Below are 19,910 nucleotides of genomic sequence, written 5' to 3'. Positions count from 1 at the left end.
CATGATCCTGGAGTCCCAGGATCGAGTCCCACATTGGGCTCCCTGCATAGAGCCTGATTCTTCCTCTACCTCTGTGTCTGCCTCTCTCAGTGTCTCTTATGAATAAATAAATAATATCTTTAAAAAATTCAGTTAAAATTTATTTTTTTATTTTTATTTTTTATTTTTTTTATTTTTTTTCAGTTAAAATTTAAATTCCAGAACCATGTTAATTTTATATTGTCATAACAGTAATACAGCAGATTACTGAATACAAGTACTTCATAATCCTCCCTTTTTCCTGAAGATAACCATTGCTAAAAGATTAGCTTATATCCATCTAGAACATCATTTACAAAAATATTCTTACTTAAACATGGTCATATTATAAACTGTTGTGTCCTCTTTCACAACTTAATCATATATGGTTTTCAATAAATGACACAAAAAGTCCAAAGGCAGATAACTGAGTTTTAATTGACAGAGGCTCTGGCTCAGGTTCTTGGTCATTCATTCTCTTCCCTCTGTTCTCTCTGCTATCTTAGTTCTTAGATTAGTTTCCCTTATTATTTTCACATGACTATAGCAATTTCAGGGATGATATCTAAATTTAACATCTTCCATAGGCAGGAAAAGGAGCTGACGTTCTGTTTTTTGTTTATCAGAGTAAAGAAACCTCCCGGTAGACTTTTCTACTACATTATTTACTGAGGAAATGTCATCATCACAACTAGCTCAGAGCATGGGGAAAGAGAGAAGAAAGGTCCATCTATGAAACTGAGTTCTTTTTTTGGAAGAAAGAAAACAGTTATATGTGTAAGTGAACATTGGATGATTTCTAACATTGCTTGCTACAGTACATAGCAGGCATGGAGTTAGCATCCATATACCTTAATTGAAAATATTTATCTGTATTTCAGATTCTCCAGGTTTATGAGCCAAACTAGGTCTAAGAAGTTAAATCCTTACCTAGGAAAAGAAATCAGTCTTTGTTTCAGTTGTCTGCATAGCTGAGAAGTAGAAGAGCTGTGTCCCTTTTCTGCTCAACTGATTCATGCAGCATTCATTAAACCAAAGTCAATAGAGTTGCTGTTGTGAATTCTGGGCTGGAGATGTAGAGTTGAATAAGAATGAATCTTTGCTCTTGAGAAATTTAGTGATCTAAGAGTAAAGAGAAATTTTGCTCAGTGCGAGTACAGAGGAAGGAGCTTCTAATTACTTTTCCAGCACTGTTCTCCCTTTGTGTACTCATACATCACATCCTAGATGGCTGATGTCCTTAATAGGTAACAACTGTGAAAAGCTTAATGGATTAGTCTCCTTATATTGCAGACAATTTGATGTTATTATTTATATTGAAGCAGCAATTCCCAAATATCTACCATAACTTAACATTTTCTTTCCAGAGACTGATTTCTATTTATCTTGCTGTTCAGGAACATCCTTGGTTAAAACACAAATACTGCTTTGGGAATGGAGTTATAATGCAAATAAATTAACAAATTACTAGCTTGATGTGGTAGTCATCCAGCATCTTGTCTAAAGCCTCTGTACACAGCCATGTACCTGTCTTGGATTTGTGAATTTGGTGCAGTGATTTAAAAGATGAATATGATTATAATCTCCAGAAGGCCATATAGCTGAAAGCATTCACTGAGCAACCATCATTTATCTATGTTATGTGAGTGTGGATGTTTGTCTGTGGTTAAAATGTATATATTCTTTTAGTAGACATTGTCTGTTTTACCTATATCCAGAAAGACTATCTATTCTGAAGCTAAGGATACTACATATTTCTGTGTAGTTGAATGATGTGGCTTCCAGAGGCTCCAGCATCAAACTCAATAAGGAAGCCAATTTAATTCACGTGTAATTTAATCACCATGGTACAGTTACGTACTGTTTTAGATTATGAATCTTGAACGTATAGATTATTTTATTTGATTACTCTCATTCAATTTGGGCATCTTCCTCAGATTTGTGTGTGTGTGTGTGTTTAAAAATTTTAAAAATATGTTGCACATAAAATATTTGATAGCAAATGAATTAGATGGTAAATTCATGTGATAAACTATTCCTGAATTTACCAGCAATTTAAAGATATTCATAATCTGTTAAGGCAACTGTCCCATGATTTTCTCTTAAAGTTCTCCCTTATTTTCTTAAAATAATCTAGTCTTATTTAATAGACTTTCTTTCACCTCTGCTTATCAGCACCATCCATTATTCTCTTTATTCTGTAGCTAGTCCTTTTCCTTACTTGCTTGAGGTTTTCCCTAAAGCACTATTACCTTTGAACATACTGTGTGCTTCTGTTTTTAATTTTTATTTCCATTGTTTTTTCCAGACCACATATCCCCACTTGAGTGTAAACCCCATTAGGTCTGGGCTTTTGGTCTATTGGGATCACTTGCTCTACCACCAGCACTTAGGATGCAGGTTATGAACCAGATGTTCAGTAAATATTGCCAACTTGAGGAAGTTCAAGGTAGACGTGATGATGCAAAAATTACGGGGCTGAAAGTGCCAAAAATTGTGTTTCTGCTACGATTGTAGCAGTTTGGAACTGAAGGTAGAACTTTTGCCTGTGCAGTGTAGCTGTCTTTCACCTTGCCTCTCTCTGTTGTGGAGGAAAAAGAGTATTTTCAGAGGGGACAATGGAAAATTAACTTTTGGGGTCAAGAACCCACACATCCTTGTTGGCCTGGCACAATCCACATTAAGCCCTGTTGTCCTAGCTTAATTCCTGCTATTTCCCTTTTTTACTATCCGAAGTGTCCCAGTCTGGGTGAGAATTCATATGGCCGTTCCCTGGCATGGTGCCTTTGTGAACCAGATAAGAGTTATAGTACCTTTCCCCAGAAGAAAACACAGATAATATGCACACTTACAAAGTCTCTCCCATAATTTCAGATTTGATGATTTCAAAGGAGGCCAAGGGTCTCCTCTGAGTTGCAGGCACACGTTCTCAGAAGCTGTCCTGTTTTACAGCTAATATCAGAGCTCTAAGAGAAAGACAATGACCTGCATAACCCAAGGATTCGAAAGACCAGATGGAACATTTAAGTCAGGACTGGTGGTACAACCAGATTATGTTCATGCGGCTTCTGAGGTCATGGTGAGGCCAGGAGCTCTAAGACTGCATGGAACTGTGGGTGAATTCTCTACTGGACTGGAAAACCTCACAACTGCCCCTAGACCATTCACAGAGTGCAAAGAGCAGCACCCCAAGAATGCAGGGAATGGGCTTCCTATTGTAGTGTACTGACTCCCATAGTTCTAGAGAAAGTGAGCCTGGCTTGAGATGGGAAGAACATATTGAAAGTGTTGCATTATCTGACATGGGAGAAAAGTGTCCTGATGAGATTAGACAGTGCAAAGAGAAAAATGATAGGAAAGTGACAGAAGAAGCAATAGTAAGCTAGAAAAGTGGAGCACTTCATAGGCCGGAGTTAGTTGTATTTGTTCATCCTACAGATGAGTAACTAGTTCTCTGCAGAGAAAATGGTGAGAGAGAGTCTGAGACCCAGGGTCGTTTCTTCCTGGACAGGATGTAAATGGAATGTGTGCATTGCAAACACTTAGCAAATGCTTTTTTGGGGAGTGAAGTAACAAGCTTTTGGGGTCAAAGATAAAAATGGGATGGTGTGCACGTACCCTTGGCCTGGAAATTTTGGTTTGTTTCTAATGGTTTACAGAATAGAAGCATTAGGGTGTATACCAATTATTTGAGTAGGGAAGTGATTTGTATCATGTATTTATTCATGAGCTCTAGTTGCTGAGCTTCCAGGCTGGACTTGAGGAGGCGGCTACATAGATACGTAAATGTGGTTGATTTGTTTGTAGTTTCCCCAGGAGGAGGTCTTTGGTTCCTTTGAGAAAATCAGTTAGGAAGGAATCTGTGCACCTGGTTAGGTAGAGCTAATCATTAGATCATTTGCATGCTGTTCTGTCCAGGATTGCTTTGACAATCCCTTTCTAGGTCTTTTCACTAGCTTGTCACTGTTCCAGAGCTGTCTCCTGTGCAGACTGTTCCTAATTTAACTGTACTGGATGACCTTCATGTTTGTGAAGGAATTTAGGCCCTAGGTTTTCTTTCTGTCTCTGGTTAGTTCTTCCTCCTCTGCAGTTCTTACCTAAACTGGACTCACTCCCTGAATATGCTCTATATTGAATCCTTTTGTAAAGCTCCCAGCCAGCAATAATATTTCCTATCACGGAAATATTGGGTTTTTATGCTTGCTTACACTTTTCTCATTTTATATTACATAACAATTATGTGACATATATCCAGTTTTTTATATTAAAATGTTTTTCTTTTTACCTCTGAAAATGTTTTTATTTCATGTATTTTTTCTAGAACAGTTTTAGGTTTACAGAAAATTGCTGAGAATGTTTTTATACCCCCTGTACCCAAATCCTCTATTATTACAGTCTTGCTTTCATTTGGTACATTTGTTACAATTGATGAGCCATTGCTGATGCATCCTGATACTCAAAGGCCCATAGTTTATATTGGAATTTATTTTTCGTGCTGTATGTTCTATGAGTTTTGACAAAGGTATGATGTCGTGTATCCACCATGATTATGTCATACAAAATGGTTTCACTGCCTTAAAAATCCCCTGTTATTTACCTGTTATTCCTCCCTCAACCACTGGAAACCACTGATCTGTTACTATTTCCATAGTTTTGCCTTTTCCATGATTTCACATAGATGGAATTATACAGTACATAGTCTTTTCATACTAGTTTCTTTCACATAGCAATGTGCATGTGACATTCCTCCATGTCTTTTCCTAGCCTGATAGCTCATTTTTTATTGCTGACTACTGTTCCATCATATGAGAGGCCCAACAGTTAATTCATTCACCTGTCAAAGAACATCTTGGTTTCCAAATTTTGGCAATTATGAATAAAATTGCTGTAAACATATGTGCAGGTTTGCATGCAGACATAAGCTTTAAATTCCTTTGGGTAAATACTAAGGAATGTGATTGATCACAATGTTAACTGTGTTTATTTTTCTAAGAGTCTTTATTCCAAAGTGACTACACCATGTTGCATTCCTACTAACAAGAAATGAGAGTTCCTGTTGCTCCACATCCTCCTCAGCATTTGCTGTTGTCAGTTTTTGGATTTTAGCCATTCTTACAGGTGTGAAGTGGCATCTCACTGTTACTTGAATTTGCAATTCTCTGATGGCATACTATGTTGAGCACCTTTTCGTATGCTTATTTTCCATCTGATAATGTCTTTGGTGAGGTGCCTAGGAAATCTTTTGCCAAATTTTTAATTGGATTGCTTGTAAGAGTTCTTTGTATATTCTGGATGCCAGTCCTTTTTCATATCTGTATTTTGCAAAGATTTTCTCACATTTATGGTTTGTCTTTCCTTTTGGCTAACAGTATCTTTCACAGAGCAGGAGATTTAATTTTAATGAAGCCCAGCTTATCAATTATTTTCCTCATGGATCATGTTTGGTGTTGTTATCTAAAAAGTCATTGCAAAATTCAAGGTCATGCAGATTTTCACCTGTATTACCTTCTAGGGGTTTTATTGTTTTATGTGTTACATTTAAGTATGTGAACCATTTTTAATTAATTTTTGCAAAGGTTTTAAGGTCTGTGTCTGGATTTGTTTCTTTTCTTAATTTTCATGAAGTTGTTCAGTTGTTCCACCATTATTTGGTGAAAAGACTATCCTTTTTTCATTGAATTACCTTTGACCTTTGCCCGAAGATCAATTGATTATATTTATGTGAATCTATTTCTGGGCTTTTTCTTCCATTCTAGTGATCTATTTGTCTGTTCTTTTGCCAGTTCCACACTGTCTTAAGAGTAAGTCTTGATGTTGGATTGTGTTCATCTTTTTTTCTCCTTCAATGTTGTATTGACTATTCTCATTATTATTTTTTTTTAATGCATTCCCATATAAACTTTAGAATCAGTTTGTCAACCTCCACAAAGTAACTTGCTGAGATTTTCACTGGATTTGCATTGAATTGTTTTGTTGAAATCAGTGTGTCCTTCTTTGCATCTCTCACTTTTTTATAGTGAATGAATCTGGAATTTATTAGTTTATTATTATATGGAGCTTTTTATTACTCATGTTGGATTAATTTAGAATTTATTTAAGGTTAGTATTTCAGTTGATTTTTTTCCCCCAATAGCGAAGCAAAAGTTCCATCATTTTTCATGACTGATGATTCCCTTTTTTAAATTAATTATGATGCTTTTTAAAGTTCTACGTTAAATTTATTCATTCCCAAATGTGTTATTCTAAATTAAATACTCTGTCATACAGATCTGTCCATTATTCCCAAACATCACTGATTTGATCACTGTATTTTGGAAATGTTTTAATTCTTAATAGGGCAAGTTCCACCTTATTACTTTTTTCCCTCACAAATTGCTCATTCTTTTCTTGATGATTTATTTTCCCCAATGAATTTTCTTGTGGCATTTAATTGAACATAGTAATTCTCATGAGAACCTACCTGAAAGAGAGCTACTATATTATTTGCTGAGCACTTATGCATTTGAATTCGTTCATATTAAAGTTCATGCAAGAGCCATTTTGACATGTTCTCTGCTTAGAGAAAGTAGGTGTTCCTGAGGACTGGGACAAATTCAGGAGGCAATTTAAATAGTATTACAGGACTGTTCCTTTTCTAAGATGGGAATAACTTAGGAAGTGGGAGATCTTAGTCCTCTATTATTTAGTTTAACTTTTGGAAGGAAAAAAAATTACTTTTGAGTAGATTTTCTAAACTCTTTCCTGGAATTAAGTTAAATGAGTTCATGTGGAAGATTGCCAAGCTGACTGTATTGTGCTAAAGCTGTTTCATGGTTTCACAAACTCCCGAAAATGTGAAGGTTCTGTCTGATTAATACAAAAATCAGAATAAAGCCAAGAAATAGGACTAATGTGTAATTCAGTGCATTTTACTGGACTTACTTTTATCACTTCATTTGCTTAATAAGTTTATGATGAATTTTTTTTTCTTTTTGAACTGATGGCAGAAAGGACTTTGGGGGCTCATGTAATTTAAAATACAAACCACATTAAGTATTGAAGTAGGGAAACATGCTTTTTTTGGTTGTTTATAATTTCCTCAGCTTTAGTACCATGTCTGTCTGTTCTAATTTAATACTTTGTATTTTTTATTTAATATTATGTGGCTTGCTCCTGAGAGGATTTAGGTAACCACCTCAGTTTGAGATCCAGTGAATCTCCAATTCTATTATTTGTAAATATATATGGAAATTGAAAAGAAAATGCAAATAAAGAAAAAGTATATCCTTGCTAACTGTTAATACTGTTAAAAAAGTTTAAAACTGTTAAAAATGGGGCAGCCTGGGTGGCTCATGTTTTAGCGCCACCTTCAGCCCAGGGCATGACCCTAGAGTCCTGAGATCGAGTCCAGTATTGGGCTCCTTGTGCACGGCCTGCTTCTCCCTCTGCCTGTGTCTCTGCCTCTCTCTCCGTCTTTCTCTCTCTGTGTCTCTCATGAATAAATAAATAAAATCTTTAAAATAAAGTAAAACTGTTAAAAATGTATCCTTGCTAACTGTTGAAACTGTTTAAAACAGTTAAAGGGGAGAAGGCGAGTATAAAAATACCCAGCACAGTATCTATGGAAATACTTATTAGTTTCTTTTCCGTTCCTGCTGCTAAGGGATAAACTCACTGCTTGTTGAGATGTAATTGATCTATCTACATGTCAATATTTTAATAAAAATGTATAATGTCAATTTTTAAAATTCCTTATTAAATGGTGGTTTGGTGACTTATTCAACAAATAACTAGACACCAAGGAATCTATGTTTTGTTTTGGAGAGGTGGGAAAAAGGAAATATGCAATCCAAAACAAAGGAGGTTTTTTTTTTTTTTTCCAAGTAGTTTTTAAAAATCTTAAACTCAATAAGCCAATACACAGAGCATCGTTGTTTCAGATGTACAATTCAGTAATTCATCAGTTGCATATAATACCCAGTGCTCATCACATCACGTGCCCTCCTTAATGTCCATCACCCAGTCACCTCATCCCCTTCCCCATCTCTCCACCAGCAACCCTCAATTTGTTTCCTATAGTTATGAGTCTCTCATGATTTTTCTCCCTTTCTGATGACTTCCCATTCAGTTTTCCCTCTTCTCCTCTATGATCCTCTGTGCTATTTCTTACATTCTACATATGAGTGAAGCGACGTGGTAATTGTCCTTCTCTGATAGACTTATTTTTCTCAGCATAATGCTCTCCAGTTCCATCCATGTTGATGTAACATTTCATCCGTTTTGACAGCTAAGTAGCGTTCCAGTGTGTGTCTGTGTAATATCTATATCTATATCTATATCTATATCTATATCTATATCTATATCTATCTATATCTATCTATCTATATCTCACATCTTCTTTATGCATTCATCTGTTGATGGATATCGTGCCTTCTTCCACAGTTTGGCTATTGTGGACATCACTGCTATAAACATTAGGGGTGCAGGTGCCCCTTCAGATCACTACATTTGCATCTTTGGGGTAAATACCTAGTAGCACAGTTGCTGGATTGTAGGATAGCTCTATTTTTAACTTCTTGAGGAACTTCCACACTGTTTTCCAGAATGGTTGTACCAACTTGCATTCCCACCAACAATGGAAGAGTGTTCCCCCCTTTTCACATCCTTGTCAACATTTGTTGTTCCTTGACTGGTTATTTTTATCCATTCTGACTAGTATGAGGTAGTATCTCATTGAAGTTTTGATTTGTATTTCAAAATAGTTTTAATTTATTTTGAATTTTTACTGTTTGGGTCAGACTTGTTTGAGAAATTGCAGAAAAATTTCATTAGTTTCATTTCTAAGTTGCACTACATCAGTACTCCAATTGTTGAATGGATAAGTGAATTGTGATATATTCATATGGTGGAATGTTATAAAGCTGGGAAAATGAATTAATTACTACCACATTCAACAATGTGATGAATTATATAAACCTAATGTCAGCTGAAGGAGCTAGATAAAAAGAGAACATGATCTATATTTTTAAAATAACAAAAGGCAGGGATGCCTGGGTGGCTCAGCAATTTAGAGCCTGCCTTTGGCCCAGGGCATGATCCTGGAGTCCCAGGATTGAGTCCCCCATCGGGCTCTCTTCATGGAGCCTGCTTTTCCCTCTGCCTGTGTCTGCCTCTCTCTCTCTCTCTTTCTCTCTCTCTCTCTGTGTCTCTCATAAATAAATAAAAAATATTTTTAAAAATAAGAAAAGAAAAAACTAATTAATAGTGATAGAATAATGGTTACCTTTAGAGAGGATGGGAAGGCAGCCTTTAGATCATCGAAGTGTCCTATATTTAGATCTGGGTGCTGATTACATGGGTTTGTTTACTCAGTACAATTTCAGCAAACTGTGTACTCATGACTTACATATTTTTCTGAACTCATTATATTTATGAAAAACATGGCCTCTCCAAATCATAATTTACTTAAAAAAATCTAGATGACTTCATCATATTTTGAATCCTGGTACACAGTGTGCAAATTTTCATGTTCTTGCCCTCCTCTCCCCCTCCAGGCTTAATGTCAAACAGTCTGTGAGGTGGAGAACTATTTATAGGATAGAACAGTTTTTTTGGTTTTCACTTTTCTCTAATTTATTACTTAAAAAATTATCAGCACCATAGTTGATTATAGGCATGTATTAAGTATTTTAATTACTTTGTTGTGTTATGCCTTGATATTAAAAACTGTATATTCTTGATGAATGTTTTATTGTTGCAGTGTAATTATTTAGAAACTTATCTGTGCAGAAACCCAAACATACCTTGAAAATTTGAAACTAAATAACATCTTCTTGTTACAAAAAATTTAGGGCACCTGGCTGGTTCAGTTGGTAGGGAATCCCGCTCTTAATCTCAAGGTCCTGAGTCTGAGCCTTATATTGGGCATGTAGCCTACTTAAAAAAAAAAAAAAATCTCTAGGTGCATTTTACCTTCTCTTATCTTGATGTTATTGTATTGGGTGGCATTTACCAGAAGAAATAGGCTATGAGCAATTTCTAATTAAATGCAGAATAAAATTTTGAAACAGAAGAGGTAAAAAAGGACATAACTTGCATATGGTGTACCTAGCAGTGGTGTGGGAGTTTGAAGTCAGGGACTCAATTTCAGGTCAAGTTCCATTGTTTAGTAGCTAAGTAACATTATTTCATTACGTTTGTTTATGTGTCCTTTGTTTCTTCATATTGTAAAATGCAGTGAATAAGATTACATGTAAAGTGTTTAGTTTCAAAGCATGGCACAGAGTAACTTCTTAATGCCTGGCTTACAGATTTAGTAACAAAATTCTTCACCTTACACAGTAAAATGAGTTAAGCAATTTGGAAGAAGCAACCAACTTTTTTTTTTTTTTAAGATTTTATTTGTTTATTCATGAGAGACACAGAGAAAGTGAGAGACAGAGGCAGAGACAGAGGGAGAAGCAGGCTCCCCACAAGGAGCCCGATGTGGGACTCGAACCCGGATTCTGGGATCAGGACGTGAGCTGAAGACAGATGCTCAACCATGAGCCATCCAGGCGTCCCATCAACCAACTTTTTTAAGGTTACGGAGTAGTTCATGTTTATATGTCCTAAATATATTACTAAAATATGAATAGAAAAATATGAATAGAAAAATAGAGATGTCATATGAATATTCCATCTTCCATGTAATGATATAATTTAGAATTAATTACTTTTGTATTGTATTTTTAACTCCTGTCCTCTCTGCTAAATGAGGTTGGTATTTAAATTATATTTTGTTTTTTTAAATGTAAATTTTATTTGAAAAATGAGATTGTCTTTTTTTTAGTCTTACTGTGATCGAATATTTGATGTAATTTTCGAGAGATATTAAAATATTTATTTTTTTCTAAATTAATAAAATCTCTGTATTTTTTTAAAAGTCCCAGATGTTTAGATAATAAATGATTAGGATGAATGTTCATTTGTCTTATATGCCTTATGGATTTGGTAATTATTTAAACTATAAAATTAATCAAGGTTATTGTGAACTTTAAATTTCCTTTCCTCAATTAGCTCCTCAGAAATCATTCTCCTCTTCACCGTTTGCAGGCATTTAATGAAATGATTCTTGTTAACATTAATAAGATACGTGTCATGAAATCTTTCTGCATCGCTTATGCATAATTACAACTTTAGTGCACTTTCATCTTTTAAATCTGTGGGCCATTTGTCTTGTCTTGTGTGTTGATCTGAATTCACCCCTGGCACATGCTGTTTGCTAAGCCTGTCTTTGGGTCTTGGGATGCTGAGTTCGTTATATTGCTACTAATTCTTGCTACTTAAGAAACTATTTCTCTTTGTAAACATACATCATTAAAGAACTTCTATTACTAATTACTAATAGTAGTTTTGATTCTTGATTATAGGTTCTCTTCTAGAAAAATCCTGCAACTCTTTATCTTGCACTGATGCACAAGTGTGTGTGTGTGTGTGTGTGTGTGTTTGAGAGAGAGAACGTTTAACATTTAAAATTGAAAATAGTGATGGGCAAATATAATATCTTTGCTAATCATTGAAGTCACTGAAAGTATGGCACATTTTGTTTTCCTGACAAATATTTAAAAGAAATCATTTCAATTTCCTTGAATTGTTCTTAAAAGACCATAAATATAAGAATTTGTCCTTTTGGAGGTAGAAAAGTAAATGGTAACCATTTTATAACTGGGATTGAAAGAAATAAATTAATTAATAGGTTAATGTTTAAAATGAGCACCTGAACTTTATATCACAGCCAAATACCATAAAAATCTATAGTGAAAACTGGACCTTTCTGTTCAGTAAATTTTTCTTTCTTAAATAGCAATTGGTGATTTTAAAATGCAAAGGTTGGAAGGAGGCTTAGAACAGATTAAGAGGACTAAATAAATTATTAAATAAATCAAAGTACTCTGTTACAAGAAATTCAAGTGAATTTCTTGAATTCATTGAATTTCACTGGGGCTTCAAACAATTCCACCTGTATATTTATGTTGATATTTTTATGTCACTTTGTAATATTTTTAAAATAGCCATTCCGTAGGTTACATTTATGTACGCTTCCTCTTAGGCACTTGCTTACCAAGGGATGCAGATTCTTAAGTATGGCCCAAGATGTCTGCCTGAATAGCATTAGATTCTTCCCTGATTAATGGATTTTGTAAGGAAAACAGTTACCAATAAACTTAAATGTATGAAGGATCTGAAGCAAACCTCCAGTCTTACAGGACACCAATCAGATGTGTTATAGAAGGGGTGTGGGTTATGGAAATCTAAACTCTGAGACAGGGCATACCCCCCAATGTTGAATTTTGTGGTTGTCGTTCTGATTGATTTGCTAGGAATCCTTGGGCACTGTAGAAGGCAGTCTTTGTTGATGTATGTTTTTTGTATTCTACTTTATACTTTGGAATGTAATTATATTCACTTATTTTTTGAAAGATTCACATAATGACTGTGAGGCTAACATGCATTCATTAGTAAGTATAATTTTAAAAATAATTTGATGCTGATAGAATTTCAGGATTATTTGGCAAGGTATGCCTTTTGTCATACTGTGACATTTTACACAATATTAGGAAGATTGGAGTAAGGAATTTTACTTACATTACATGAAAGATTTTTATCATTAGATGCTATATTTCTAAATTGACCTTTTTCATTAAATAGATACTTATAATTAGAGGAGAATAGTAATCCATAAATCCAGAGGCCTATTAGGTTTGAAAATGAGGTAAACATTCATGTTTGCTTTTGAATATGTTGGATGATGATTATTTCATGTACGTTGTGCTTTTCTAGCCTAATAACTTTAGAAGTTCTGATTACTAAATTGAGGGTTTTGTTTGAGGATATTAAATGTTATTAATTAAAATTTTGAATACCTTTATTATCCGTTAGAATTGGAAGTATTTTGGTGCAGGGACCATATTTCAGTTTGTTTAAATGACATTAATTGAAACGTTGCCAGGTATTTATTTGTTTGCTTGTTATTTATTTTGGCTTTTTCTTTCCACAGCAAGTTGATGTGGAAAAATGGGTATGTGTTTCCATGTATTTACAAAGAAATTGTGATCTAAACGAGTGCATGTTTGCTGTTGCCTCTAATCGTTTTTGCTTTGCTTCCTAGTGTGGCTTGTACTATGAGTCCTCAAAATAACTGCTATCTTGTAATGAATGAATATTTTACTGGTCTCTAGAACTTTATAAATTTTTGGTTTTGCATCATCTGAAATGAGGTAGATTGAAATCCTCTTCATACCTTAGAAGTATATGCTTTCTATATAAGTGGCTTTGTAATTATGAAAGGCTTCTGATCAAAGGAAGGCTTTTATTATTAATGTTTATCTTTTATCAAAAAAATCTTGACTATTTCAAGTCCTACTTCTTAGCTCTATATTTTTTCCAGGAACTACAGAAACAAATTATGTATTTTGGGGCTCAGACTACCCAAGACAGGAAGCCTGGAGGGGAAAGGGCTGCTTCTCACTTCCCCCTGCCAGGTCCCTCACAACCCTGCCCATGGTCCAGTGTTCCTGTGCCTCCCATGTGGGAGAAGAGGAGAGTTGGCAGGAAATCTTTCTTGATGATAGTGCTGCTCATCAAGCTTGTCAGGTGTTAAAGTTGACTCTCTTTGGGACACTTCGGAGGGTTTTCTGGGGAGTGCCCATCACCAGAAGTCTGACCAATGGTTCTCTTGCTGCAGTCTGTGGTCCCCGCAGCTGGGTGGTGGTGATGATTGCCTTGTTTTCTAAGGTCTCTTGGGGGCATTTCAGACATCCCCAGGCTGGCTCTTTCTGGGGGGCCTGTTTGTTGGCAGTAAGCCACCTTACTGCCAACAAACAGGCAGTGGCAGCCCTGCACTCTGCTGCCACAGAGCCTGTCTTAGCCTGTCTCTTTATCTGGATCTCCAGACACAGTCAGACGCTGGTCTCTTGGGTTCTGCTTCCTGAGGGTACAGGTGTCCCTGAAGCCACTCTCACTGGGCTTGTGGTGGGGGGAGAGCAGGACTCTGAGCCTACCAGAACTTCCAAGAAACTATTTCTTTGCTCTCCAACTGCTTCTGGAAGATCAGAACTGGGGATCAGCCAAGGGCAACAAGCAAATTTTCACCTTGCTGAAATTCAGATCACAGGCATCCTATTTTAACACTGTTATGCTTGCTTATATATGTATTGCATTTAACAACCCCAGATGAAGACCTTTAGGAGCTTTCTAAAACTTCAATATACATGGAAATTACAATGGCTTCTTAATAATAGCTTCTTAATACATTTTCTGACTGTAATTCTGGATAGCGTCATCCAAGGTCAGTCAGTCTGTCTTCATCTTTTCTTGTCTCCCTCCCTCTTCTCTTCCTCTCTCCACTTACTTCCCAAGGTCTTTTTGAGCATCTTTGAGTATTTTACATTTAATTATGAGCCCATTGAGTAATCAAATGCTGCTCTTCATACACCAAGGGAGAATAATGTTGGTGAGTCCTGGATTAACAGGTGATTGATTGCCTTTTATTTTCCTCTACTGCTGCCCAGCCTTCTGGCACCCCTAACCCATAGCATTGGTCTAAACATGGGACCTGGGATTGTGTCATGGTTGGAGTTAGGGAGAAGGGATGGAAAAGATTGTGAGATTTTTCTATGTGAAGCATTGTTTATAGACTGGACAAGGTCTCATGTATTTCCTTGTTCTTTTCAAGAACACATGGATGCTGTTGTAATTATCAAAATACAAAATTCTTTCAAATATTCCTAACTCAATAGCAGTACAAAAAAATAACATGTTTTCATGTGCAAGTACTCTTATGTCAGGATCTGTGAAATACTTTCATGTTACCAAGGTTCATTCATGCTTGAAATGATTTGAAAGAAATTAGAATCTTTTATATCTTAATATACACAGTTTTCTATATGTAGGTGGTAGTCTGAGTATAAAGTGAGACTTTATGTACCTTCTGGTCATTATAATCCATATGTTCTGTGTAGAGATCAATTTGTTGTTTTTGATTTAGAGGAATTTTTTTTTTTTTATGAGACAAGCTACACAAAGAGGAAAGCCCTTGGTAGCTAGCTCTTCTATTTCATATTTTAGATGTTCATGCAGCTTGATGATTTACAAACATGTATCTGAGAGATAAAATGGGAGGATTTACCAGAATCATTTATTTTTCTTTACCCTTTTAGAGAAGAACTAGATAATTGCACACATATATATGTCAAATCCATTATACTCAAAGGCAGTCTGTCTAAATAAACCCTGCCTGTACAGAGTTGTCGATAGGTTGAAAATGACAACATTACTACCCATCTGCTCCCCAAAATATAATGAATTTCTAAAAAGATACCAGCATGTTCATAGCATTAGATGCCAGTGATCATCATTAATAAGGACAATGTGAGAGTGTAGCCATGGGTTCTATGGCTACAAGTACCATTACTCTCTCATGGGCCCCCTTTATATGCTTTCTGGGCGTACAATCAACATGTATGTCAATCAGTTCAGTCTTGGATATTTTCAGCGGGGAATCCCTAGAAAGTTAAACATTTACATACATCATAAAAATAGTTGAGGGGGTTGTTTTTACAAATCTATATCCATCTATGCTATTCGATAGTCTCTATTGGTACACACTTGAAACTTGGACTTGTTCATCTTAAACTTTTGTTCCCTGAAATATGTTGGAAATATGATTAACTTAAAAGAGCACCAACCTGTATGGGCCTAGAGGGTATTATGATAAGTGAAGTAAGTCAGAAGAAGGGAGATAAATACTGTATCATTTCACTTATATGTGCAATCTAATAAACAAAACAAATGAACCAAAAAACTCTCCAGAAACAGACTCATAGAGAACTAGTCATGGCCAGAGGGGAGGTCAAGGGGATGGGCAAAGTAGGTGAAGGGGATTAGGAGGTACAGACTTCCAATTATAAAGTTAAGTCACAGGGCGATCCCTGGGTGGCTCATGGGTTTAGCACCTGCCTTTGGCCTAGGGCATGATCCTGGAGTCCCGGGATCGAGTCGCATATCGGGCTCCCTGCATGGAGCCTGCTTTTCCCTCTGCCTGTATCTCTCCCTCTCTCTCTCTCTCTCTCTCTCTCTCTCTCTGTCTCTCATGAATAAATAAATAAATAAATAAATCTTAAAAAAAAATAAAGTAAATCACAGCCTAGGGAATATAGTCAGTAATACTGTAGTAATGTATGGCAACTACACTTATTGTGGGCAACGTGGAGTAATGTATAGATTGTTGAATTAATATGTTATACACCTGAAACTAATATAATAATTACGTGTCAGACTTAAGTAAAAAAAAATAGCCACCAATAACAACAAGTCTTTGGTGGTGAAAGACAACATAATGAGGTTTACCAATTGAATCCTCACTCCCAAACTAGAGCTATTACCAGTTGGAAGATTATGGAGAAATCATAGCATCTTGAGACCTGGAGAGAAAAGGTGACACATGAGGTGAAATTCGATGGATAGCTTGTGTGCAGGGTAGGACATTTCACCCTGTTAAACGAAACTTCAATTTTTTAAAAGATTTTATTTATTTATTCGCGAGAGACACAGAGATAGAGGCAGAGACATAGGCAGAGAGAGAAGCAGGCTCCTTGCAGGAAGTGCAATGTGGGACTTGATCCCAGGACTCCAGGATCACTCCTGAGCCGAAGGCAGACGCTCAACCACTGAGCCATGCAGGTGTCCCAGAAACTTCATTTTAAAATAAAAGGATTCCTGAGTCAAAATTTTGCCCCTGTCTCTCCGATTGTCACATTGGATGATTCTCCTTAGTGACAAGCCTCCAAATGTTTGTTTTGGGCTAATTCTGTATCTATATAATTTTTGAGAAGACATTTCAGTAAAGGTTCTTTTGAAACTTCTAAAACAGGTCCATATACCAAAGTATTAATTTTTTAAATCAACTGTCATCTCACAAAATTGAAATAACAGTTTAAAAAATTCAAGGTTGACCTGAAAGGTGTAATTATGGTGGAGGAGGTTTTTATGTCACCTGAATCACTGTGTCCTTACACCAGCAACAGATTGAATGCAATTATGCATTCTCTTGATGTCCGGTGTTTGATTACAATTTTCAGAGTAGAGTATTACTGTTTGATTTGTTTTTCTACTCATGATCATTTGCAAGCAAAATCCCCAAGGTGTTTCTCATGTGCTAGATCAAATGACATACTCTTAAGAGGCCAGAGACTATTCTGGGCTTCAGTTTGCCATCCATTAGACCCCAGGGCTATCTATGTTGGAGTTAAGCCTAAACACCATTTCCCTTGCTGGTTCATGTTCATTTTGCATAATATGTGGTATGCCCAATTCTTGCTCACATTTGGAGCATCATCTGACCTACCAATTCTGGGACTAAACCTGGGACACTTAAGTACTGCCACTTGCGGTTTTACCCAAAGGAACTAAAATTTACCCCCTTTGGGTTTCATCCTCCACCAGTTTCTTTTAAGACAGAAAGCAGTGTCAATACATGTTGGTGCCTGGAGTCTAATTGTGTTTATAGCCCTGCATTTCTGTATATCATCTAATACAATTTGAGGTTTTATCTAATTATCTTCTCATGAGGGAAATAAATAATTGTAAACTTGTAAGCATAAGGTGATACTCTCTAACCTACATCAAGTCTATTCTCTTCAATATTATCTTTATGCATGAGTTTTTTTTAATCACATAAGCAATTTTTAAAGGATTTTTGTTATTCTTTTTCTGTTGCTTTTTATCATATCTACAGTTTACAATGAGATTAAAATAACTTATTTATCATTTTTGTTCTAATGGATCTTGCTTTCTTTTTTCCCTTGAATGATCCACTTTGAATTTCTCACAGTGTTACCACTTTCTTACCACTAGCACTTAAGCCAGATGGACCAAGAGATGATTTGTACAAAAAGCTCATGTTAGTAATGCCACAAATAACCTATCATGCATTTGATTATCTTTTGATAATGTATGTCTATTACATCTGCTATTCTGCAGATGAATATTTTGGCCTTGCTAATTTTCAGTATTCATTTTCTTTTATCAATATTTTCAGTATTCATTCTCTTTTATCCTCTATCCAGATTACTTTCCCTTATGTCTTACCCTTCTTGCAGCTAAACAACTTAGAAACTGTGAATAGCAGTCCTCAGACTCCCCTGATCATTCTTTTTTGTATTTACTACAGTCTTGAAGTAGTTTAACTTTAGATAACTGACAAAAATCAGGCTGAGAATATTTCTCAAGGAAAAAATGGCCAAAACCTAGATCAATTAAAAAAAAATCTCATGAATAATGTGTCTGTCATAAACCATATCTGTAGCAAAAAAGTTTGGATTTTTGTTTTTCTTTGAGTTAAGGCTTAAAAATGGTTTTTCCTAATTCCTCATGTAGTGGTAGCTGTATCACCAGAGATCACATATATGATGTGACTGGTCAGTTTCATCATGAAAAATGAGTTTTCTGATGTCATTTACCATTGATATCACTTACAAAAATGTAAGCAAACAGCCTATATTTTTAAAGATAAGAATGAAATGGTTCTTTACATTCTTTCCTTAAAATTATAATAGTAAAGGGGTGCCTGACTGGTTCAGTCAGAAGAGCATGAAACTCTTGATCTTGGGTTTGTGAGTTTGAGCCCCATGTTGGGTGTAGAGATAACTTAAATAAATAAAACTTTAAACAAATTATAATATTAAAAATAAAAGAAAGCCCTGAGTCACAATAGAGTTGCCATTTAGTAATATATAAAATACTATGCATGTATGTTTCAGGAAAATTGCTGTGATACTTAGAAATATCTGTTAGAAAACTTCCCCTTGCTGTTTTCTTTAAAATGAATGTATATATGTGTATCTTTTCTCCATAGGGCTTACACACTGTGACAACTAAATTTAACCCTAAGTTTGGAAATATAATGTCATTCTTCCTTCTTAGCTCTAAAACCTTTGAGTACATATCCTAAGAAGAGGGAGTCAAACTATATGGGTCTAAAGGAAATTGAAGAAATGCCACGCACACATTATGCTTTGTAGAAGCAAAAAAGAATGATTATAATATATGTAAATCATGAGAAGAGGCTGTGCAATTTTAAGGGACAAAAGTTATTGCGATTTTTTTCTCTGAAATTCACATCTCACAATATATAATATGTAGGACTTGCTTCTTGTTATTTTGCATGAAAAAGGAGCAGCTTATCATAGCATTTTAGTTTCCGATCCACTTTACCTGCTGCTAATCCACTATTACTAAACTTTGTTTGGGTTGCTATTTATATTACGGCATCTTTATGCAAAAACATGAAATCAAAAAACTTTAAAGCATTTTGAAGTGTAATTTTTGAGATTTTTGGGTTTTTGGGTGCTTAGCAATGTTATAAATTGAATCATGCATTAAAGTAGAGCAGCATGCTTTCACAGAAATAGGAAAAACTAATGTAAAGACATTTTTAAAGAGAGTTTTGCTTGCTACAGCTTTCTTTCTAGCATGTAGATGATATTAATTTTCCTTGTGACACCACAGTGAGTGTGATTTTTTTATGCTTATTGTTCACATGACCCCATTTGGAACAGTGGAATCTTTATAAATAAGAGGTATTTAAAAATAAGTCATTGAAATAATGTGTACTTAATGTTTATTCTCTTTTTCTTATGCCCCCACAGAAATTCATGATGAAGGTAAGGCATTGAATCATCTGTTTAAGTATGTAATACTTTATGCATTTGAAGTTTGGTTACATGTATTTGTTTATTTTTGAATTTATGGCACTTTTCACATTTTTGTTTTTAAAAATTAAACTTTGGAACTTTTAAATTTAAATAAACCATGCATTTAGATTTGACAACTTATTGAACAGCTTTTGACATCTTGGGTCATATTGTAATATG

At 35.3% G+C, this 19,910-nt stretch overlaps 1 protein-coding gene across 1 annotated transcript in view; it reads left to right on the top strand.

Annotated features, from left to right (window-relative positions):
* The window catches only part of RYR2 (ryanodine receptor 2), a 727,453-nt gene that overhangs the window by 280,072 nt on the left and 427,471 nt on the right, over positions 1–19,910 (top strand). The window contains exons 4-5 of the mRNA XM_049108740.1: positions 13,037–13,057; positions 19,686–19,700. Of these exons, the coding sequence (XP_048964697.1) occupies positions 13,037–13,057; positions 19,686–19,700 (36 nt within the window). The remainder of the gene's footprint in view (positions 1–13,036; positions 13,058–19,685; positions 19,701–19,910) is intronic.

The sequence above is a fragment of the Canis lupus genome, chromosome 4, assembly GCF_003254725.2.
Source record: "Canis lupus dingo isolate Sandy chromosome 4, ASM325472v2, whole genome shotgun sequence".
Lineage (NCBI taxonomy): Eukaryota > Metazoa > Chordata > Mammalia > Carnivora > Canidae > Canis > Canis lupus.
The sequence above is the reverse complement of the archived record's forward strand: the minus strand, read 5'-3'. Positions and strand labels throughout refer to the sequence as shown.